The sequence below is a fragment of the Acinonyx jubatus genome, chromosome D3 (assembly GCF_027475565.1).
Source record: "Acinonyx jubatus isolate Ajub_Pintada_27869175 chromosome D3, VMU_Ajub_asm_v1.0, whole genome shotgun sequence".
In the NCBI taxonomy this organism is placed as follows: Eukaryota; Metazoa; Chordata; class Mammalia; order Carnivora; family Felidae; genus Acinonyx; species Acinonyx jubatus.
Genome location: NC_069392.1, coordinates 37,376,910 through 37,401,377, shown reverse-complemented (window position 1 = coordinate 37,401,377; position 24,468 = coordinate 37,376,910). Strand labels below are relative to the sequence as shown.

The following is a 24,468-nucleotide window of genomic DNA, read 5'->3' as shown; positions in this document are numbered from 1 at the left end:
CTTGCTAATCAAAGACTTTTCTCGGAATCCTGCTTCCCACATGCTTCAAAACTAGAAAAAAAATGTACTTAAAAGTTTATTTTTTGTATTTAAAATCTGACTGCTTTCTAGTCTCCATTCCATAGCAAGAAATCCACCAACAGACTTACACCCTCTCCCCCAGTCGTGGTCCTGCGCGCAGAATGGCCGAGTGCCTGTTATGTATCCGTATCACCCAGCTTCGGAACAACGAAATTAGAGTTTGATATTTAACAGTTTTGCGACTTTGACTTTGTCCATCTACTTAAGGACCGACTGAAGTGGGAAGTTTTCACGTCAAGATTCATGACTCATTTAACGTAAATACACCGACAATGAAAATGTCCACTGTGTTGTTTTCCAATGCATTTATATCGGAAACGATGCCAGCACCACAAAAATAAATACATTTGTATCTGCCATAATTGGTACCAATGAATATTTGAGGTGTGTGATTAACAGAGACGACTGAACAAGAGCCTTAGAAAAGTCCATTTCAAACTATATGAGATATTTTTGAATTGCTTTGTTATAAAAAACTATTATTCAAGATTGTATTAACCTCCCCAAACAGAATACCAACAGCAAAATTTTAAATACCAACTTTTGTCACTGAATATGATTCATCCTTGTTTCATTTGAATTTGGGTACTCCTAATAAGACACATCAAGATTTCTCCATCTTTACTGCAGGCAGATTAAGTCTAACTGAAGGCACATGGGGCGCACGTACATGGGCACTGAGATGCTGAAGGTATTTTCCCATCAAACAATCTCATTTGGCAGTTTTATTCTTCCACACACAAAGGGAAAAACCAACAACTTAAACATTAATTTCAGGGACTCACCCACATAATCGACGTCCCATTGCGCAGAGAGGACATTTTTCCAGACGATGGGCAGATCCATGTTCCACGTTCCGAGAGGCAGCGAGACAGGAAGGGTGGGCAGAAAATAGAAGAAAAATTAGGAATAATTCAAAAGCTGGCGGCAACTTACCCCCATACTAAGCATGATAATTAGAGTTCTCTCCTTCCCTGAAAACTGCCCACTGCCAAGATACTGCGGATTAAGGGGAAAGTTGCTGTAGAAAAACAAGGTAGATAATTCATGAGAGAGCCAAAGGGATCTCTCATTAACATTTTCATTTAGCAGTTGCAAATAAGAGAAAACACATGCAAGCCACTTTTGAATATGTAATAGATGTTTCCAGAAGGAGACTATGAAAAGAGCTGTATGAACATATAGGGACATAAAAATAATGAAAGCAAGCCTGAACTAGGATGGGGAGGGGAGGATGGCTGCAAGGCAAAGACTCAGCAGACTCAAAATCACCATCAGAAAACCCAGTAAAATTATTTACACATCCCAATAAGCCCTTGACTAAAATCATTCTAATTCTATATTCTCAAGGAATATCAATTATAACCCGTTTCAGATGTGCTACAGGTCAGAGTCAGAGAATAGAATTTGAATTTTTCAAAGAAAGGACCAAGGAAATAAGTTATTTATTTCCTTTTATAAAGGCGCAGAAAAAATTTGTACGTGGCATAAAAACTTCTAGTACACATTGTTTTTCAACCCTACAAGCCATGATGGTTGCTTTATTAGGGAAGAAATTTTACGGTATTAAATCACATAAAACGTATTTTCAAGTAGATGGAGCCCCCCGATGCTGAGTCTTCATTGAAAACAGCTCATGTGTCACAGGCTTTCCACATGAGCAGTCACTTTGGAAAACCAGGCTGGGCCAAGGTCATGCTAGAGGAATTCTGTGATCCTGGGGTACGCTGGGGCCTTACACTACTAATCCATTCCATCACCAGCTACTGTTAACTCAAAAGAATTGAAAGCAAGGACTCAGAGCGTTATTTGTACACCCACATTCACAGAAATACCGTACGCAATAGCCAAAGAGTGGAAGCAACCCAGATGTGCACTGGCGCACGAACGGATACACAAGACGCGATATACCTCATGTGATGGAATACTGTTCACCTTTAAAGAAGGAAATTCCAACAAGTGTCACAACCTGGAGGAATCTTGAGGACATCATGCTAAATAAAACAGGCCAGACAGAAGAAGACAAATATTGCATGATTCCATGATTCCACTTACACGAGGTACTTAGAGGAGTGAAGTTCGTAGAGACAGAAAGAAAGTGCTAGGCACGGTGGGGGGGGGGGGGTGATGGAGAAGTTGCAAGTTGTTGTTCAATGAGAAGACGAAGAGTGTTTTGCAGGTTGATTGTATGCCAATGTGAATGTGTGTAATACTACTGAATTGCACACTTAAAAATGGTTAAGATGGCAGGAGCACCTGGGTAGTTTGGTCGGTTAAGCGGCCAACATCAGCTCAGGTCATGATCTCGCGGTCCGTGATGTTCAAGCCTCACCACATAGGGCTCTGTGCTGAGAGCTCAGGGCCTAGAGCCTGCTTCGGATTCTGGGTCTCCCTCTTTCTCTGCCCCCCCCAACAGCCTGCTCATACTATCTCCCAAAAATAAACATTAAAAAAATTTTTTAATGGTTAAGAGGGTAAATTTTAGGTGATATGTAATTTACTACAATTCAAAACAAAAAAGCCAGTGTTAGAACAGTACTTTGGAACTACTTGGCCGCTCTGCCTAGATCCAGTCTCCAAAGGAAAGAAGGAAGACAAGCGTGTAAGTCAACACTCAGTGTAGAGTGTTAAAAAGACTGTAATCTGTAATAGAACAAAAGCAGCCTAGCATGAATTCAAGAAATTTGGTCTTCCTCTCAGCAGATGATAGGATGACAGTTGTCACGTAAAGGGCTGTGGTCTTCTCGGAGTTATAGCAGAAATCATGACAGATAGGCCTGCGAAGAACAGAGATGAGCCAGCCCGTCAGCACATAGCCCCCTCCCTTCCTATGCAAGTCTAAGACACTTTGAAAAGAGTCCATGCAAGGTCTTCCTAGCATTCTTAATATATTTTAAAAGTTTAGTAATTGGCTCATGGGTAGTGTTTGTTTAATCTCCTCTCACTGGTCCTGGTAATGAATGGTGAATTTTCTTCTCGTTGTAGACATGCGCACTTTAATAGTACCGACCAAAGGGTCTAACAGATCCTCTTGCATACATTAACCATTTTTGTTTGCTAAAGAATCAGAAAAGAGAATATAATGGTGCATCCCCGAGTCACTACAACAGAAGTAAGCTTAAATATCTGCTTTGCATCACTTTCTGCCCATGATTTCTGTCACCGGCCCTCCGTGAACATGGGTTGACCTTGCAATGAGGGAAGACAACTTGCATAGGGAAGTCCTTAGGGAGTCGAAGTACGGTACAGTCTTTGAAGGAACTGGATGATTTTGAGAAAGCCACTAAACACCTTTCTCCTTGAGTGGAAATCACAGTTGTGATGATTTTCTCATAGTTATGGTACAGATCAAACAAAATGATGATTGAAAAGACCTTTGGGAAATACAAATCTGTGGAAATTTGGCAGTGGTGGGAGTGGGGGGTGGGGAGGCTTTGGGATGTCCCTACTTGTGGTCTGCCTCTTGGCAGGAAAGCTCAGTTCTTTCCCAGCAGGTGAGGAATGTCCATATAAGACAGCATAGGCTTCAGTCTCAACTTAACTTTTCAACCTTATTTTCCATTATCTGGCAGTCACCCTATTGACTTATTTCCAACCAAACGAAGGCCCATGAGTCTAGAGTCATGGTTCTTATAGTCCAGGATCCCTGGGAGGTCCCTAAGACTTTTCTAGGAGGCTGATGAGATCAAAACCTTTTTCCTACTCATACCAAGATATTATTGGTCTTTTCACTCTCAATCTCTCAGGAGTGAACAGTGGAAGTTTCCAGAAGCTACATGATGTATATCACACCCTCAGTTTCTCATACCGGAACAAACGTAAGAATCCATTCTCTTCTCTTAAGCCAGACATTAAAGAGATTGCCGTGGCACTCTTAACCCTAAATTATTTTTGTTTTGGAAAATATAGTTAACTGTCATGAAAATATTTATGTTAACATGGAATGGACTTTTATTGTTATTTTTAAGTGAATTAAAAGTATTTAAAAATGTCTTCGTTGTCATTTCTTACACACTTTATTATTTTTAAAGTCCATTCATTCATTCATTCATGTTCAGTAATCTCTGCACCTCACATGGGGCTCAAACTCGCAACCCTAACATCAAGAGTGGCATTCTCTTCCGACTGAGCCAGCCAGGTGCCCCTCAGTTTTCATTTCTAATGCAATACATGCCTATAGATACAACACGTATAAATAGAAGTTCACTGCATTTGTCAATTACTTTAAAGGATGTACAGAGGTCCTGAGATGGAAATAGTTGAGAACCACTGTGTCTAGAACAGACAGCAGGAGGGCGAATAATATAAGGCGGGCTGAAGAAGGATACAGGAGCAGATCAAGAAGCAGGAACATACTCCAGTGGCCACGTGACGGATTCTGGTCTTCACGTCAGAGCAAAGTCAGGCTATTCCATACATGTAGGAGGTGGCAATTAATGTCCCTTTCTCTGTATGTGATAGTTGTACAGAATTACTCATGGTTCAATTTACTTTTCCACCCTGTAACGATTTGCTATAAAACATGAATTCATAAAGCTCCATCAGGAAGCTACATCACCCTAGGGGCGCTTGGGTGGCTCGGTAGGTTGGGCGTCCGACTTCGGCTCAGGTCATGATCTCACTGCCTGTGAGTTCGGGCCCCACGTCGGGCTCTGTGCTGACAGCTCAGAGCCTGGAGCCCGCTTCCAATTGTGTGGCTCCCTCTCTCTCTGATCCTTTCTGACTCGTGCTCTGTCCCTCTCTCTCTCTTTCTCTCAAAAGTAAATAAACGTTAAAAAAAATTTTTTTTAAAGAAAGTTCCATCACCCTATAATCAATCTCCAGGTTGCTTTCTAACATCTTTTCTTTCTTTAAGTTTATTTATTTATTTTGAGAGACAGAGAGAGAGAGAGAGAGAGAGAGTACAAGCAGGGGAGGGGCAGAGAGAGAGGCTCCCAAGCCAACTCCACACTATTGGTGTGGAGCCCAACGGAGGGCTTGAACCCATGGACAGTGAGATCATGACCTGAGCCGAAATCAAGAGTCAGATGCTTAACCCACTGAGCCACCCAGGCGGCCTGGGGCTGCTTTCTAAAAGAATAACTTCCCCTACACGGTCCGGTGCAGTGTCTTCACCATGCTCACCACTTAAAATCAACTGTATGGTTAATCTGGAAGCGGGAAATGTTTATAGATGAGCTTACTTTTATCTCCCAATAATCAGTAGGTAGCCCACATTCCAGTGGAGCCAGACTCTGGGGCAGAACTCCCATTCTGGCCATGTGCCCTGGGGTGGAAGGAAATGGCCCTTCCTAACATGGGGAGGCCCTCTTGTTCGACTTGCAACCGTCTCTGCTCAGCCTCCTGGGCTCTTTTACCCCTCTCCCCTCCGAAGCGGTTGTGAACTGTATCCATGTCAAGTCCCTTCTGCATTCCCTCCACTCTTAGGAAATAACCTCACTTCTCTCTTCACTGAGAAGCTACAGGCAGGAAGCTATGGAGTTATTAGCCATGCGCCATGACTATAAAATTTATGAGTTGTAACTTGAGTGTCGGCAGGATAAAAATAATTATCTTAACATGCAGTTTCCAGGAATAAATAGCAACTAAAAGCATGATTATGATTTTCAATAACAAGAAAATAACTGTATATTAGTGAAGTCAGTGAGAAAAGACAGATCTAAGCCATGTCAAGGCAAGGGAATGTGTGAAGAGGGACTATGGAACGTAGCCAGGAGACAAGGCTTGTTACAGCAAAAAATTTTATCAAAGTACATTCTCCAGGGACGTCTGTTAGAACAGCATGACTAAGGAGACAGCCTGTACCTTAAAGGGAGCAACTGATAAGGCGTTGGAACCTCCATCGAGACTAGGGCAACAGAAGGGTGCCTGAGTGGCTCAGTGGGTTGAGCGTCTGACTTTGGCTCAGGTCATGATCTCACGGTTTGTGAGTTCGAACCTGGCATGAAGCTCTGGGCACTGACAGTGCAGGCATGCTTGGGATTTTCTCTCTCTCTCTCTCTCTCTCTCTCTGCCCCTCCCCCACCCATGCTTTCTCTCTCTCAAAAGAAATAAATACATTTTTTTTTTTTTTGGAGAGTGGGGCAGTAAAGCACCAAGACGGGGGGCGGGGCAAATCTTTAAAATTGCTAGCCATCTAAGCACAACATGCATGGGATTAAACTTTGCAGGGTATCTAGTTGCAAAAAAGTATTTAAAGGTGCCTCTTTTTTTGTTTTCATTTTTATTTTCTTTTTTTGGAGGGGTTGTAAAGAAGGAGGGAACCTATGATTTCACAGACCCAGTCTGTCTTTTTTGAATCGACTTTGGTTTGGGTGAGTCACTCGGCCCGCGTAAGCCTTGATTTTGCTCTCTCTTAACATCACACACTGCAGAGGTGTGGCAAAGGCCAGGAACAAAGACACCACCAGCTCTTAGAGCAGAATGCTCGGCACATAGTAGGCGCTCAGCAAAGGGCAGCTCTTTTTCTCTGGCTCTTTCCCTTTTTTTCTTACTTTCTCAGCTGGCATCCCAGATAGCTATGATGCATATGTATACACATAGATTCTTTTAACAGACAAAAAATAGAAAGAGAGCAAATGTGTATATATTGTGAAGACGGATGCTGGTAATGAATATATTAAAAATACAATCCTGTATCCGTGGATATCTGACACTGGGTGTGGTAACTGAATAGGTGTAGATCCTATAACTTCTTTAACATTAACGTTTGTCTAGAATCTTTCTGAGATTTCATCTACCCTCCTCTTCTGAAGGCTTCCTTTACTCCATTTTTGCCAAAGACAACCCCTTTTCTGTGCTACGGAATCCCTTCCTCCATGGGGCAAAATCCATTTCTGCCTGGGATGTCCTGGTTCTGTGACCTCCAGTTCTCCTCCAGCGTCTCACCCGTTCCTTTGAGGGGGTCCCTCTGGTTTTCTTTACCTGGGTTTCTCGCCTTTCCCACACTACCCTTCCCTGTCCTCTGATCTATGTGTGGCTTCTTTTTTCCTTCCAGGCATGGGTAAGCTCATAGGTCTTTGAGGAGGGTTATAGGCACCGTGGTCACTTGGTTGCCTTGCATAGAAATACTATGACAGATCCCTTTCCTCACCCCATCCTCTCCTCGCGTCAGTTTTTCTACCTACAGCTCCCATGCAGCCCGCCGATGCGGCTCTGCCTCAAGTCCTCTGGGTATGTGTCTCCTCCTCCCTCTCTCTCATCACTTTCCACCGCTCAACATTTGCCTGACCCCCAAAGCCTTACTTTCCCTTCAAGTCCAAGGTGAACATCACCTCTCCTGGGAAACCTTCCTGCTCTCCCTGTCAGAATTAACCGCTCCTCTTTGGTGTTTCCCCATAACTGGGGCGGCCACTTAAAAATGCACATAAAATGTTTTATTGTGCAATAATTTCATACCTAGTGCAAGCTATGAGGCATAATAATAAAATGCACATCTGTGAGCCTAGCACCTATCTTAATAAGAAGAATATTATCAATATCATTGCATCTACAATTCAATCCTCCTGCCCGCCCCCCCCCCCCACATAGGTTTTCCTAAAGGATGCTGTTCAGTTTTCCATGGAAAACTTGAGCCTTAGAAAAATGGTATTATATCATTCAACCTTCTGCAACTTTTCTTTTCATCAACTGTGTTAAAGATTCTTCCACATGGTTGGTTGACAACTGTAGTTCATTCGCTTTTGTGGCCGTATAATATCTCACTTTGTGACTATGCCATAATTTACTTATCTAGTCTCCTGTGCATAGGCATTTGTGTCGTTTCCAATTTCTTGTTAATATGGATATTTTGAAACATTTTATACTGTGTACGTGTGACAATTTTTCTATGGTTTCTTGAGATAGTCAATATCTTATTCATTCAATATTAAATTAATAAGATGATATGCAGAAATACTACGTTGGCAGTGTATATATCTTTATAACATAATGCATAATTGTTTTCCCGTATTGTTGCGTCAGATTACCCACTCCCCCCAATGTATAAGATTTGATATTTTCATAAAATTGTCTTTTGAAACTCATCACTGTCACACTTTATACCATGCTTGGTGGTATATAAATACTCATCTCCCTATGAGATGATAAATATCATATTTTATTCTTGTTTATCCCCATGGCCTGCATCAGTTTTAAAAAATACTTCTAAAAATGATAAATGAATACCAAACTGGAATAAATACAACAACCTGTATTTGATTTGAGTTACCAGACTTTTGCTTTTTTTTTTTTTTAAGTATATTTACTTATTTTGAGAGAGAGAGAGAAAGCATGAGTCGGGGGGCTGGGGGACAGAGAGAGAGGAAGAGAGAGAATCCTCACATCTTTGCCAGCAGAGCCCGACGTGGGGCTCACACTCATGAACCATGAGATCACGACCTGAGCTGAAATCAATATCGTACACTTAACCCACTGAGCCACCGGGAGCCCCGACTTTCTGCTTTTTAATGCAAACACCATGGAAAGGTTATGGTATTATCAATCTTTTTCACAAAACGATTAATTCCATCAGATTGCTTTCCTGTTAGCTCAGCAGAACTAAGAAAATGATAGTTTCGTTTGAGAAAGAGAGAAGGTACTACATTTGAAGCAAGAAATACATTTTGGAAAGAAGAGCCTAAAGAGTGTGACTCAGGATGTGGACACTAGAGCCCAGAGAGATGAGCACTAGGAGATAAATAAAGGGTTCGGGAAGGGAATCACAAAACACTTCATACTCAGCCAAAGATTGTCACCTGAGGTTCTCCATGTGGCTTCCTGACCCAAACTCTCACAACTGATGCTAATATTTCCAAAAAAAATTTTTTTTAACGTTTTTATTTTTCAAGAGACAGAGAGGGGCAGGGCACGAGCAGGGGAGGGGCAGAGAGAGAGGGAGACACAGAATCGGAAGCAGGCTCCAGGCTCTGAGCTGTCAGCACAGAGCCCAGCGCAGGGCTTGAACTTCAAAATTTTTTTATAATATAGATTGAATGTGGTCGTCTGGGCTAGCCTGGAAACCTAACCATAACTTTTAACATTTTCTCTCAGGGTAAAGAACTCAAAAATTCTGAACAACTACTGACAAATACACTTTTGGAAAAATGACTCATCTGTAAAATGGGGAATGCCTATATTCAGAAAGTAGGTCTCTGCCTTTTATCACTCTAATCTCTTCACCCCGAGGGCCAAAGAAGCCAGAGGCTAAAGAAAAGAAGCATTTCTGTGCTCTTAAAAACAAAACGCACAACATCCATTAAACTACACTTTGATCACTGCTTGTCTTCCGCTTTGAAAAATCACTCAGAAAAGGAGTACCCAAACCTCCCCAAGTAGGAGATAGGCAGGCATTCCTTATGCGGGAAATGTAAGAAATTGAAAAGAAGCCACTGGCTCAAAAAAGAGGAAGACTATGTCAGCAGCATTACTCAACCTGTGTCTAAAGGGCACAAGATACTCCTGAAACCCCCACATGAAGGCAATTGACAATAAAAGGCTTCAAAACATCCAGAGGTCATTGACCTTGTCCTGCTCACATCTTTGATGCTGGCTTTCACATCATGTGCAAACTGATACTTTAGTAGGTCAATGCCTAAAAACAAATTCCTGAATTCAGTAGGTCTATTTGTGAACAGAGATGAGTCAATAAAAAGTGGGTAAGAACTATACCATAAATCTCAAGCCAGCAACCCCACACAGGCGCAATTCCGCCTGTCTCTACAACAACAAAACCATCCAACCATCAAAAAAGAAATGCATTTGGAACAGAACTCAGTGTTTTCAGCCCTGGTAGAATGCACATGCTCACCGCACTCTATTTGGCGTCAAGGGGATAGCCAAGGCTTGCTGAAGTTACAGGGAAAGGTTTAATAGAGGTCTTTAAAATATTACTCTGATTAACTCTGACACCTCAACTGTTTCCGAAAATCCATGAACCGCTGCGCTTTAATTTTCATCCTAGTTCACAATGCTGAGGCACTGTAGCGATTTGCATTTATTGAACACCTCCTATGTCACAAAATCTGGCTCTTGGCTATTAAGAGAGTTTGGATTTTGGGGGGGTCGGTGGTGGGAAGTGCTAGGATGATGTTCAGGGGTTGACTCGGGTTAATTTTCTGTGAACACAGCACAATTTGATACGCGGCATTCACTCTCCTCCACGTCCAGCACCGTGAGGTGTAACGTGAGGAAATGATGCTTTTTCCCTCTGACATGTGTTTTCCAATTCTCAACTCTTTTTCCGCAATCTTGCTGAAATTATACTTCCGGTCGGAGGAATAACTTGATGGGTCAGGCACTTTCTCTCAAATCAACTCATTTCCAAGTAGGAAGTTAACTGCATTCCCATGGAAAGTCACTGGGGGTTCAGCCCAGCTGTTCCAGAGAGTATCATATGAGCAGCTCACAGTAAAGGCCACTCGCTACTTTCCAGCCCTGCCTGGTGGACTTTCATCTTCCACTAGACTAACAGCTAGTCAGATGTAACCGACACTGCCTTTCCACGGCGTCAGGAGAAAGCATTTTGAAAGATGGGCTACACGTTAGCTTGTGTTTATCCTATCAGTAGATTTCAATGGAAACTACACGGAGAAAGCATCTTGCTAGGCTTTGGAAAGATTGTACTCAGAGTAATTTATTTATTCATTCGTTCGCTCACTCCTTTAGTTAAAAACCACCTGCCCAGCCCCTCCTATGCCTGGAGTTGATCCCCCGCCCCTGGAGCGGCTCCCCCGGGGAGCTCTATCTTTTCTGCACATGCTCCGTCTGCTGACAGCCAGTTATCTGAAAAATGTGGCCAGCAAATGGCAGAGGCTAACTAATGTTCAGAGGAGAAAACCGGAAGGAGGGAGTGATACTGTTCTCATTCCTTGGCCATCGATGCTTCCCGCAGCCCACTCTTGACTCCCCAAATTACAGCCTCCCTCCAGCCCACCTCACACTCCTTGGCCTCGTGTTCCCAGCCCTGGGATTCTCCGGCATAGCGGGACAAAAACCTACCCAGAATATCTTTAAAATCACCCAAGTTTGTGAGGAGAGTTAGAAGAAGAGGGAACTAAAATGAGATTCCGGGTAACATGGTCAAGCAGGGGAAATGCTGAGCTGGTTCAGAAAAACAGTAGATTAACTGTCATCAGGCTAACATTACCAATTATCCAGAGACTTAAAGTGAGATTACTTGGGCTGATAATAATAATACCATTCTTGTTAAAGAATTCTTTAGGACTTTTATATAGCAAAGTGCTATTTCCATTTCCTCGTGTCAAACTGTCTCAGTAACACTGACCTGTAAAAACTGTCACGGTACTTATGCTGTGTTATCAGGTTTAAAAAACAAAAGGTTTTTAATCTATCATGATGCTTTAGGATCGTAGATTTGAAAGCTGAAGCAGCTGTAACTCCATCATAAAGATGAGTAAACTGTCATCCAGGGAAATTAAGTGACGATGAACCCACAATCTGGAAAATTATACCAATGCTTATTTTTCCTGAAACACATTTAGTTATCTCCTAACCGTATCGTAGGGAGAGCAAAGCTACACTTAAGACAAAATAGGACATGAAGTACGCTGAAATGCAAGAGTATATTCGTGTGCGAAAAGTACAGGACATAAAACAAAACATCATGATACTGTTTTACTCAGGGAAAAGGTCTGACAACCGGGTCACATGTACAGCATTACTCATTGGTGCATTACCTAATTAATTTTCATCTTTCATATGCTTTTCAAATGGCTAAGAATAGCACAAATTACTCATCCCTTGTAAATACAATGCAGATGATGTTGCAACATGATAATATTCCCCGGAATGCATAAATTTTGTGGCAGAAAAGTATCCAAGTCATCCCGCCTTTAAAAAAATAAGATCTTCTGTGTTTCCAATATCTAACCGTAAGAGAAAAAGCAAAGAGCCTCCTGAGAAAGGACCCAGGTCAAGGGAGAAAATAACCAAGGGGTAAATCTCGGCCCGAGGCCAGTGTGGATGTGATGGGAAATGCAAAACCTTCCCAGCTGCCCCTCTAACTTCCTGTCCTCTTGTGCCATTAGACTTCCCCACTCACAGTCGTGGTAATCTTTCTATATCTAACCCCCTCATATCACGCTTTGGCATAAAATCCTGCCTTGCTTCCCCAGTGCCTATCAAATAAATTCCACAATTTGATAAGCTTGCAAGTTGGGTATACTTGCTCAGATTTACCATGTACCAAGCATTGTATATGAAAACACAGAAGTTGTAACAGACTTGGGAGTGCGATACAGAGTATGTCTTGCTCCGTCCTCCATTCTAGAACCCAGATGCTTGCGCCTGAGTCCCAGGGGTAAGAGCCGCGTCTGTGCAATCACAGAGTCCACTGAATGGCATTGCTATGTGGTGGTGTCGTCAAGGCAAGGGGTGACTACTGGACCTCATGGGGCCACAGGGGTAACGGCGCCCTGAGCAGTGACCCACGACCTGCACCCGGTCCAGACTTGAGGCAGGCCGAGGAACGCATCACAGGCTGGCAGTCCTGGTGGCTCCGTGTTGGGTTCGGGCCACAGCGAGTTTAGGAGCATCCGTGGTGCCTTGGGGATCTTTGAGGTGAAATGTCAGCACGGTGGCCAGAATAAGAACAAATAAAAATGGTGGGGGGCACCCAGCACAGAGAAGGCTTGGTTTTGCAAGCAGGGGATCCTCCGGGCTTCCTAAAGGCCAGTCGGGAGAAAGGCGACTATGGTTAGAATTACCACTGTTGCAAGGTGGTGACAAAGTCCAAGAAGTACAGTTGTGCCACAGTTTATTAAGCTGTTTGGCCTTGGAAACATGGGTTACTCTTACATCCACTATCAATTAGAGAGCTCTTTCAAAACAAACAAACAAACAAAAAAAAAAACAGATCAGCTCTGTCCATTTGAAAAAAAAAAGGAGGTACAGCAGTTTTACCTAATTATCTTGGTAATTAAACCATCAGTGTAGATCCCTTCAAGATCAAGGAGCCTAAATAAATCTGCCACATATTATTTTAGTGTAGGCAGAGATAAATGTCCCTGATGCTCATTATTTTTCCAACACACACGATGCAGATATAGAGGAGGTAGACTAAAAATAATAATTTCTATTTGATTTTGAAATGCAGAAACATTTTGCAGTAGGATTATCAGGTTTATCTTCCTAACTGCGTTTTGCTTTGGTTACTATTTAAAAAAAACAACTTGAAAAGTGGCAAAGAGATTACATCTAAATATACTCAGGATTAAAGGTTATTTTTTAATGTGTATACATTTTTTGAGAGACAGAGAGAGGCAGAGCGTGAGTGGGAGGGGCAGAGAGAGAGGGAGACACAGAATCCGAAGCAGGCTCCAGGCTCTGAGTGGTCAGCCCAGAGCCCGACATGGGGCTCGAACCCACGAACTGTGAGATCATGACCTGAGCTGAAGTTGGAGGCTTAACTGACTGAGTCACCCAGGCGCCCCTAAAGGTTGTTTTTTTTTTTTAAATGACTAAAAAATAAACAAACATCGTCAGGACCAAAAGCTTGAAACACAAATATTGAGAGTAAAAGTTGATTGGTTAAATATAAATTGTCACTTTTGAATTAACTGTTACAAAATGTGCATCATATGACACAAACGAACGGGTGTATTTGTTGGAGCACTTACCATGTGCCAGACATTTTTATAACTATTATTTCCATTTCTTATAACAATTCTGCTAGGGGAGCATTACTGAACCAGTTCCGCAGAAGAAGAAACAAAGACTCAGAAAACTTAGGTGATTTGTCCGTCCCCAGACACTCTGCTAGAACCCACTTGTACTGGAGCAGTTGGATAATTACGGCAGCTTGACTGTCTCATTCCTGCACCCAAATCTTTATCTCAAGGTCTGTTTCCAAGAGAATCCAGACTAAAACGACACAGACACTGAGGTGTGTGTGTGTGTGTCTGGGGGACAGAAGCTTAGCTCACAGAAGTGTAAAGGTAGGTGAAGGAAGGGAGAACATTCTTCAAAATCGACCATATTTAAACAATTCTTAAGGATCTATGCTAAAAGTCATCGTTAAGACCATGATAAAAGGGAATTTGTGAAATTGGCATGGAAGCAAAACAGTGAGATATAGAGGAAGAGGCAAAAGGTGGCATCCTTGCTCCCACCCCAGCATCCACCCACATATGAACATCTTCCTCTTTACTCAAAAAGATACTTCACTTCGACTCCTTACACATTGGGATGGGTTCTGAATATAATATCAGGCTATTTGCTCATTGTGTATCAGATCACCATGTTTATTCTATTTTTTAGGGTTTGTAGCTACGTCGTTTTAATTTTTTTAATGTCTGTTTATTTATTTGGCGGGGGGAGGTTGGGGCAGAGAGAGAGAGAAACCTCAGCAAGCTCTGAACTGTCAGGGCAGAGCCAGTTGCGGGGCTCGATCTCACAAACCATGAGATCCTTACCTGAGTGGAAACCAAGAGTCAAAAGCTTAACCAACTAAACCACCCAGCCACCCCTACATCTCTTTAAACATTCTCACATTGTGTTGGTATTTTCTTATTTATAATGCAAATGAAAAAGGGCACCCAGCATTCAAAGAGACAAGGATTTCAGGTGGAATGCAAATGTATCTTAATCTGTTTAAACACTTTTTAAAATCTCTATTTATTTTTGAGAGAGAGAGAGAGAGAGAGGGAGAGAGAGAGAGCGATCAGGGGAGGAACAGAGAGAGAGGGAGACACACAATCCCAAGCAGGCTCCAGGCTCTGAGCTGTCAGCACAGAGCCCGACTCAGGGCTCGAACACACTAACTGTGAGATCATGACCTGAGCCAAAGTTGGACGCTTAACCGACTGAGCCACCCAGCACCCTGTATCTTAATCTGTTTTAAATCAGACCACTAGCTTATCCAAATGGTCTTTGGCCACAGGGACTCCTGGTTTGATGATTCAGCTCTGCAGAGCTTTGTGGCTATTGGGGAAAAAAATAAGTTCTCTAGGTAAAGGTGAATATGAGTCTCTGGTTAAATATTTGCTTGCATTTGAACTTGTTCTTGTGAATTTTCCACGATCTGCTTTTATATGGAAGAGGTGACAGAGATGGGGAGATTTGCCGATTTTTAAAAAACTATCAGGCTAGTAATTAAAATATTATATCTCACTTTATCACATTATTAAGTTCTTTTTCATCCCCTGTGGAATGTAGAGATACTAATCCTCCAATATTTCCACTTACCAGTGAGAAAGCTGCAGCAGAGAAAGGCTGAACAAGCTGTCAGAGGAAGTGAGTTTGGAAGAGTGTCCTGATAGAAATCACATGTATGGGCCAAATGTTTTCATATAGTGGCTGACCAACGTATTTTCCAGTTTGAAACATATGTCTGTAAGCTTTATGAACACGATGTGTCAAAATCTACATAACACAGATCATCCACTTTCTCATATTCCAGAAGAGATCTGAGTATATAATTCTAACATTACAACAAAGTGTGTAATTCCCAACTATTCAAAACCTCAGCACCTGATCATGACCTGTTTTGTTCTACTGACTCATTTCATGAGCAATGGGCACTTTCTAACTATTTGATGAGGATGGGTTTATACTCTCAAGTGTGAAGGTGGTATATTTAAGACTGTTTGGAAGCATTTCCATTCCCGGAATATGGAAGCTGGCAAGCCTTTTACGATAATTTGTTTCTCCACCTGTCCTCAAACATGTCGTATACACCAGAGGCAGGGCTGTCTTTTCGTTCTTCTGGATCAGAAACATTGGAGCGACTACCCATGCTAATTAACGCACCATGATGCTATCTTGTGAATCAGGGAGCCGTGCTAGGAATCAGACAAAAGGCTCTGTAAAAGAGATTCTAGAGCAGATGAAGTCATAAGCCCCAAACCAAGAACTCTCTCACATATTTCCAGATGCTCCAGCAGTTCATAGGCATCTTGCCAAGCAAGTATGCCTCATTTTTCTTTCAGCCCGGTTACTACCGGCTTGGCTCTCCACATTCAAGTCTGCTTTTTCGCCTCTCTACTATGAAGAATATTAAAAATTATATGGATCCTTCCAGCTACCAAAGCTTAACCTATTTGTGTAATTAAACACAAATGAGGTAAAGGGTGGTTTGTGAAGGTTCCAGGTGACTGTCTCTTTTCCACTTTGCCTATAAAGACCTGATCAAGCATTGGCTGCTTCCTCCTCATACTGCCTTGCCTTGGGTTTAGAACATCTTTCTCCTGTGTCGCCCCTTCTCAGGCTCCGTATGATGGTTCACACAATGAAAAGTCCTTGAGCCCCCGCTCTGGGCACCCCTTGGTGGTGAATTCAGAGATGAATAAGCTCTCAATCAACAGGAGCACACTGGAGAATAAATACAAGGGATGTGCCATGTGAGAAGAAAAAGCAAAGAGCTACAGAAGAAAAGATAAGGGAGAGGGACCTTCCAAGCGCGACCAAGAAAAACTTCCTGAGGACGGTAGTGTTTGGGCTGAGCCTTGAAAAACCGGTAGGATTTCAAGATTTAGGGTGAGGAGACGAATTTCCATTTAGGTTGAAGGAATTGGGTGATAAAACACACACACACACACACACACACACACACACACACACACAGCTAAAAAGATGCATCAGAAACGGTGACAGGTGCGGGGTTTCCTGTTGGGACCAGTGGGATATAATGTTGGAGAGCTAGGAGACAGAACTCAGTGTTCTGAATACAGATCTAAGGATTTTAGGAAAACAGGAGGGACTTGAGGTTTGGAGCTGGGGAGTGATGTAGTTAAAATGCTACTGTGAAAGGATTGAAGTGCAAGCAGAAGTTAGGGGAGGAGGGAGGAGACCGGGCTAAGCTTATTAGCACAAAAATCCAAGCAGGAAGTGACAAGGGCCTGGGGCAGAACAGGTGGCAAATCTGAAGGGCTAGAAGTCCAGAAGCCACCACAACATGGCCACTGACATTTCTGAGGTGTGTGTCTGTGGGGGAGCCATGTGAGAAGAGGAAACCATAAACTAGTTTCCCCCTGGTGATTCACCGTTGCCCCAGGGATAAAGAAGGAAAGCATAAAACTGACGAATGAGTTTTAGACATATTCAGATTGAAGTGACCATGGAACAGCTGGGCAAAGATATCCACGTGGCAGGTGGAAATGCAAGAAATGCATAGGTTTCTAATGGAGGCTGAAGACTTAAAATCTGCAAATACCCCGCCCAGCCAACCTCCACTCCTGCTTCTAGAAAACCAGAAGCTGGTTGCCAGGGCAGCTAACCTATAATGCAAGACGGGTGCCATGGGTTTTACCTGTTCCGGACCCCTCCCCAGGTTGCATTCCTAACTCCATTTTACTGGTGGGGACGCTGCAGCTCAGAGACTTTACATCATGTGCCAGAGTCAGCAGTAAGGGAGCCGAGTTCTGATTCACATCTTTGTTTGCATGTTCCACGTCCACACTAAGAAATGATTGCCTCTTCCTTTTATTTCAGGGCTCCCAATGTAAGGACTAGCACGCACTCCTTTGCCCACTAATAATCTATTTTCCTGCTCTCTCCTGATCAGCCCCAATTATATCCAGAGCCACTTCCCATCCCATCACTGTTCTTAACCTAGTTAGCTGCTCAAACTTGCTCATTATAGAGGATTCCAAGATGTTTTGGAATCCTGTGCCTTGAGCTCTGTCCACATTCCCACCAGGGTATGACCCCCTGGATAAACTTTGGGCTATGTAACCCACAGCTCCTCAATGTTTGCTGCCCATTCTTTCTTTCTTTTTCTTAAGATCTTATTTTTTCTTTGAAGATTTTATTAAAGTAATCTCTGTACCTATCTTATTTTTTCTTTGAAGATTTTATTAAAGTAATCTCTGTACCTAACGTGGGACTTGAACTCACGACCCTGAGATCAAGAGTTGGACACTCCACCAGCTGAGCCAGCCAGGGACCCCCTCCCAGAACACATGAACTTCAGAACACATGCTAGACATCCCTCAGAGCTGCTTTTTTTTAATGGGACATGTCATTACGGCATCAGCTGCTCCCAATCGAAAGTTTCACATGCTACTCAACCAAATATAAATAATTTTCTTCTCCCCAGCAACTTGGTAGCTACCTTTGATTTCTTTTTTGCCCTGGCGAAATGACAAATCCTAAACTTTCTAATAGCTCTCTGTATTTCTCCATCTGTACTGCAGAGGTCATGCTAAAGTGGCTTTCAAATCTCTAGCCCCCAGCTCTACACTGAAAGTTGTATTTTCTAATCAGTTGTGTGTCTCGTGATTCTTGGTTAACTTGCTCTGAATCAGAAAATTCTATGTTCCCTGTGTTAGGTCTCACACTTTCCTTCCCTGTACCTCAGATAACTCTGAAGTCATAAAGGGATTCTCACAGGGTGGCAGGTGAAAATTATTATTCTCCTTCTAGAGGAGGAAGTGGCTGCTCGGAGTGGACTGTGACTCATTCGGCTCCCTGGGTCTTTTTAATGAACCGTTCACAGTCAACTGCCCCGGCCTCGAGAAGAGAAGAAACAGACATGGAGACTTCTTGAATAAAATGGTGGGCACAGAGGAGAGAGGACGTGGAGTGTTACAGGTCAAAAGAGAGAGCAGGAAAGAATCAATAACTAGGCAGGCTGACCTTCAGGGAACTTCTTTTTAGTCTGTTTACGTATGGCCCTAGGGGTGAACTTCTTCAAATCCAAACCACAAGACCCCTCCTGAGTGAAGTTTCCTTTGCTGTTGCTGTGCTAAGCTGGGGCTCACTTTGCTAAGACCTATTACCTTTCTCACCTGCCTATACAATAGCAACAAAATTATGACTCCTTTTTAGCTCACCAACTAGAATATGTAGGCAGACGCCGTGTCATGCTTACTTTTGTCATCCTAGCCTTTGAATAATGAATATATCTACAATAGAATACTTGTGAAAGTAGTGAGATCCCCGTTTCTAGAAGTATTCAACCAGACAATTATGGAGGGACTTCAGCCATGCCGCTGTCATTCTGTCATTTATAAAATCCCTAATATCTTAAGGGCATTCGTGTGTGTGTGTGTGTGTGTGTGTGTGTGACAGAGAGAGAGAGAGAGAGAGAGAGAGAGAGACAGACAGAGAGAGAGAGAGAGAGTGCACGAGTGAGGAAGGGGAAGAGAGAGAGAATTCCAAGCAGGCTCCACCCTGTTAGCACAGAGCCCAATTCGGGGCTGGAACCCATGAATCATGAGATCTTGACCTGAGCCAAAATCAAGATGCTTAACTGACTAGGCCATCCAGGCACCCAGGGCATTCTTATTTAAAGTGGTTGCACCAACCCCAAATTTAACAATATATGTAAAAATAAGTTTAAAGTTTACAAATATATACAACTAAACAATACACACTAGTCCTCAAAGTGACTATTACAATTAGTTTAATATTCTGATTGTAATAATGATGGATCATAGAAATTATTAAATGTCTTCAGGCTAAAGTTTTTAATCACAAGCGCGGGTGTATAAATGTTAATTGAACACCGCACCTACTATATATCTCAGACCCTAGGGATAAGAGGATAAGGAACACGGAGCCCTGCCTTCAATCATTTACATTCTAGTGAAGGGTTATCTCCATTATTGGGATTGAGAGGTCACAGTCTAGTTATATAATTTTATTTTGTGCCTCTGCTCCTCAGCACAGAGAATGTTTTCTTTGGGTTATTACCCTTTAAAAGAAGCCTGTTTAAAAGTCCTCTTCGGAAACTAACGTTAGGAGAGAGGATCTTTAACCCCTGAGGAGACTCAAGTCTCTACTGTGAATGATCCAGCTGGGAAATGCCTATGGCAGAAAAAGGAAGGGGAAGAAGGAGGCCTGCAAGGTCATTTCAAAACCAATCTGAACTCGAACCCCTCCTGGCTATAAATTAAGGGTAGAGATGTGTACACCTTCACCCTCACCCCACATCCACTCCCACCTCCAAAGGCAACACAATTGCAAGGTGGGAAGAGCAAACCTTGCTGGGCCCCTTAGTAACTGTCATTCGGAGAAATGCAATATAGGGGCCTCCACGTAGACCCTGCTGAACCAGATTAGAGTCTGTTTCTAATCAAATGGAATTTAGGTTTAAACCGGAATTAGATTTGGGACTTAACAGTCATTTCTACTTTCATTCATTTCGTGGATTCCAGCTCTCTCTATCGGCCTAGTCTTAATCCAATGCACTTCGGAAGGAATTACACAGGAGTTGTCGCCGAGCCTGGGGGTGGGGGTGAAGGGGGCGCTAATGCTGGGGCCCCTCCGGAGACCTCTCGACTGGGTCGGCCTTGCCTTGCCCCGGGATTTTGGCGCTCACCGCCGCCCTACAGAGACTGCACTAAGCCACGGATCCCGGCGTTTCCCCTTTCCGCGTTTTTTGGACGCCGCCTCCCGTTCCCGACAGGATTTCGCCACCTGCACCCAGGCTTTCCCGGCTCAGAGACAGAAAGAAAAGCGAAAGCCGTGGCCCGCGGGCCAAAGGGGAGGCCCAACACGCCGCGCGGCTGCTGCTCCTGAATCCGCAGTGGCCGCGAGGGCTGTTAAGCACACAGTGAAGACCCCCAGTCCTCAACTTTCAGCGCAACTCCGGTGCCGCCGACACTGCCGCAGCCCCGACGAGCCCTCGCCGGCCTGCCCAGACCCGCCCACCCCCGCCCCCTTCTCCCCGGCAACGCGACCCAGTGGCGCCCTCCGGCAGCGGGTCCCCGGCCACCCCACCTCCGGAGCAGCACGCCTCCAGCCTGCCCGCGCGGGCCTAGCTCCCTGGCCTCGGAGCAAGATGCGCCCAGGGTCGTTCGGCTGCTCAGCGGCCCCAACTTCGGCTTCCCAAGTGACACGACGCCCTCCCTCGAGCGCGCGCCTGCCTCTGCCAGCCTCCACCAGCCTCCACGCGAGGTCCTTACAGCCCCGCCGCGGGAAAATGAAATGCCCTGCGCGGGGCGCTCCCCTGGGTTTTGAGAAACCGCTTCATCGGCCTGGGAGGACGCCTCGATCCTCTACCCGCAATCTCTGGCCAGATGATTTCCACCCTGGGACGCGCCCAGGTGGAGGGGCCTGGGAACTGGAGCGGGAGGAAAGGAGGCAGCAGCGCTGAGTTGCTGGGATGCAGTTGCGCGCCACTTGCGGTGAGGGGCTGAAGGGCCCTGCGGCTCGGCTCCTCTGAGCAGGGGGAGCGGGCTCCTGTGCCTCTGCCTCGCGGAGGATCGCACACGCTCACCCTGGCGCGCGCACGCACACACACACACACACACACACACACACACACACTGCCACCAGCACCCTCACCCCGCGAGCCGGGACGCGGAGGTCGGAGCCCCTGGCCACTTTAAGGCAGGGGCTGAAACGCCCAGATGGAGGCAGAGGCTCTCGCCTCTCCTCCAAGCTTGCACCATCCTAGGAGCTCCCCTCCACCTTCACCACCAGCACCCCCCAATTTCCCAGAGCAAGAAAGGTCTTGCTTCTGAGATTCTGCTCCCTGAGCTAGCGCTTCAAGCTGCAGGGGAGTGGGGGGGGGGGAGGGCGGGATGGCTAGCGGGAGCACTGGAAAGCGAGTCCGCGCTCACCTCCGCCCTCCGCGCGGAGAACTGGCCAGCCCCACTCGTCTCTGGAGCACAACTAGGCGGCCAAGGCCGGAGAGCCGGACCCCGGGGCGTTCCAATTCCAGCGAGGGCAGGGAGGGTAGTGACAGCAGCAGCCACTTCGCGCGTTGGCACAGGCACGGAATCTCCGAATAGGCTGAACCGCCGGCGCGGAGGGGTGGAGGCGAAAGGGGCGGAGGAGGAGTTGCCGGGGCCGAGAGGGATGACGTCCTCCAGCGCCTCTGGCTCTCGGGGATTGAAGATTCCTGCGCTCGCCCGGCCCAACGCGCTCTCTCCAGGGCTTCGCAAAGGCGCCGCGCCCGGCTCCGCTGCGGCTCCCGAACGGCGCGCACGGGGGCGATCCCCGCCAGCTTGAACCAGGGTGCAAGCCCTCTGGCCATCTCAGAGCATCTCTCTGCCTGTCCACACGCCTTGGGGTGCCCGCCCAAGAGTCCCTGCCGATTCTGGGCGGGCCCGGGCAGACAGCCCCCGGCCGGACCAGCCTCGCCCCTTCCTCGCTTTCTCCCTCATCGACCTCGAGCCAAGGGCAGGCGCCCGCGCCCCGTCCCCTGCCCACTGGGCGAGCCGATGTCCCGGCCAGCGCCCGGCTGCGAACAGGGATGGGGCACCGGAAAGAAGAGGCGCTCACCTGAGTCACCCGAAGCCTTCCTCTCCAGCCTCTCCTGGAGCCTGTTCGCAGCCCCCAGGCACAACCTTCCTCGAAGAAAAAAAGTAGCGCAAGGGCAAAAGAGAGGTAGGGCTGCTTACAGGTCCCTGCGCAGAGGCTTCTTCCTCCGGATTCTCCCGGGTCCAGTGTCGGGCTCGGCGGCGGGAAAGGGCTGTCGGAGGCTGGAAGGGGCCGCCAGACCCGGGCTGCTCCTGCAGCGGTGGCGGCGGCACCTCCAACTTGCCACCTGCAGCGCGCGTCGGGCGCCTGTGACAGCCCGCGCCGCTCAGCCCGCGCCGGCCGGCCCTCCCCGTGCGTTGGTTGGCTGTGCCCCGCGCCTGGGCGGTCCCGGCGCTCGGCCCCGCCCCGCTCCCCGCCTCCGTGCGGCCGGTTCGCTGAGAGCGGGTCTCCTTCCAGGCCTCCCTGGGCTTTAGAAGCAGCGAGGTCTGGAAGCTTAGGCTTAGGCTTTGCAAGCAGGGGAAGAATCCGCCACGCACATGAACACGCACACACCCAATTTTCTGTAGGTTGGGGACTGGAGGAAAGAGAGAGGATATGAGAAATGCCCTCCGTGTGCGTTAGGGGGACCTGGATACTTGTGGGGGTTTTTTGTTTGTTTGTTTTTTGTTTTTGCTGGTATGCAATCTCTGAAAAGAGTTAACGTCACAGCGCAATCTGTGTGCTGCGATGTGAGCTAGAAAGCGGTTTGGGCGTTGTGTTTGCTTAAAGTTCACTCGAAGTAGCCAAAATGTGAACTTAAGTCCTGGGATCCTGTCTTTTCTCACCCTATTTGCGCGACTGCCCTGGAGGAACCTCGGGTTCCAGCATCCAGAAAGCCACCTATCCCTCCTGTTGCCTATGGAGGCAGCAGTCCTGAAGAGCCAGCGTGCCTGTGTGCCAGCTTGCTTGATCCTGGGGCCTCCAGTCCAGGCCGCGAAAACTCACGCCGGAGCACATGGGAAGCCTGTGTTTTGCACAACTCTTGGGCCTTTTAAGTAAACGAAAGGAACGTTACTGTTCTTTCTTCTTCCTCTCATCCAAGTGCGCTCCATTCTGCCTCTTCAGTAGGACCTGAAATCATGCTTTCTGGGAAGCTGACTTGGTAAAGTCTTACAGAGGAGAAAAACTATAAAAATATGAAAAGTACTTCTCTGGAAAGCCATGCCATCAACCAGAAACGTCGCACTCCTGGAGTATCTATGTGAAAGAGGTACATTGCCAAGTACCTATTAGTTGAACAACATTTCAAAATTAACTTCCCAAATAGCACATTTTATAGCCCATTGGGGAAACATCTATGTTTTGTGAGTGCAGGGGGTGGCACTGTTACCTGCGATAAAGCATGCACGTGCACACTCTTGTCTAACGGCGCCTTGTAGAATCCTCAGAAGGGTGAGGCAGGAGGAAAAGGAAGACAGACGTGGCTCTTCACAGGGCGTGTTTGGGACGGTTGGAACCAGTCAAGAAGGCATAATCTGTCAACTGTTGCTAAGCAACTTGGAAAGCTGCTTTATAGCCCCTGTCCAGATCCTAACACCTTGGGTCCACTTTGGGGACTAGTAGCAAACTTCCCCCCCCCCCCCCACCATAACCAGGTAGCACGGTTCAGAGGCAAAACATTCACAGAGGTATTTCAATACTCCAGATAAAGTACTTGCTTAATGAATTGCACTTTGACCTGGACTGGGTGAAACAATGAGTAGACTGAAGGTGTGGCTTGTTCAGATTTGAGTGTAAGTTGCCTCAGTAACAGGGGGATTACCTGATAAAAATTGGGGGTAGGGGTGGAGATGGGGGTAGTAATCGTCCTTAACCCAGATACGTATCTGATGTGTTGACAGTCAGGTGAGGCATGAACAACTGGCAAAGGTACATTTTCCTAATAGAAGGAGCTGGGACTCAAGTGAGAAAACATCATGTAGGAAGAGGAGTGAGAAAGACTTGAAAGAGAAAGTTACCGGGGGCACCTGGGTGGCTCAGTCGGTTGAGCATCTGACTCTTGATTTTGGCTCAGGTCACGACTTCAGGGTCGCGGTATTGAGCCCCAAGCTAAGCAAGTGTGGAGCCTGCTTAAGATTCTCTCTCTCTCTCTCTCTCTCTCTCTCTCTCTCTCTTTCTCTCTCTCTCTCTCCCTCTGCCCCTCCCCTGTTCATGTGCGCTCTCTCTCTCTCTCAAAAAATAAATTACCTGGGAAAAAAA

General features: G+C 45.7%; 1 protein-coding gene across 31 annotated transcripts in view; it reads right to left on the bottom strand.

The window, feature by feature from the left end:
* The window catches only part of EPB41L3 (erythrocyte membrane protein band 4.1 like 3), a 227,110-nt gene extending 204,607 nt beyond the window's left edge, over positions 1 to 22,503 (bottom strand). For 6 of the 31 annotated variants that reach the window (XM_053205959.1, XM_053205953.1, XM_053205955.1 and 3 more), the window contains exons 1-2: positions 17,892 to 19,710; positions 867 to 17,845 (exon numbers count right to left, since the gene is read on the bottom strand). In XM_053205959.1, coding sequence (XP_053061934.1) covers positions 867 to 927 — 61 coding nt within the window. In that variant the 5' untranslated portion in view covers positions 928 to 17,845; positions 17,892 to 19,710. Of the gene's footprint in view, positions 1 to 866; positions 17,846 to 17,891; positions 19,715 to 22,251 lie in introns of those variants that run through there. The other 25 variants (XM_053205950.1, XM_053205951.1, XM_053205943.1 and 22 more) reach the window with 16 other exon arrangements.
* Positions 22,504 to 24,468: the final 1,965 nt, after the last annotated feature.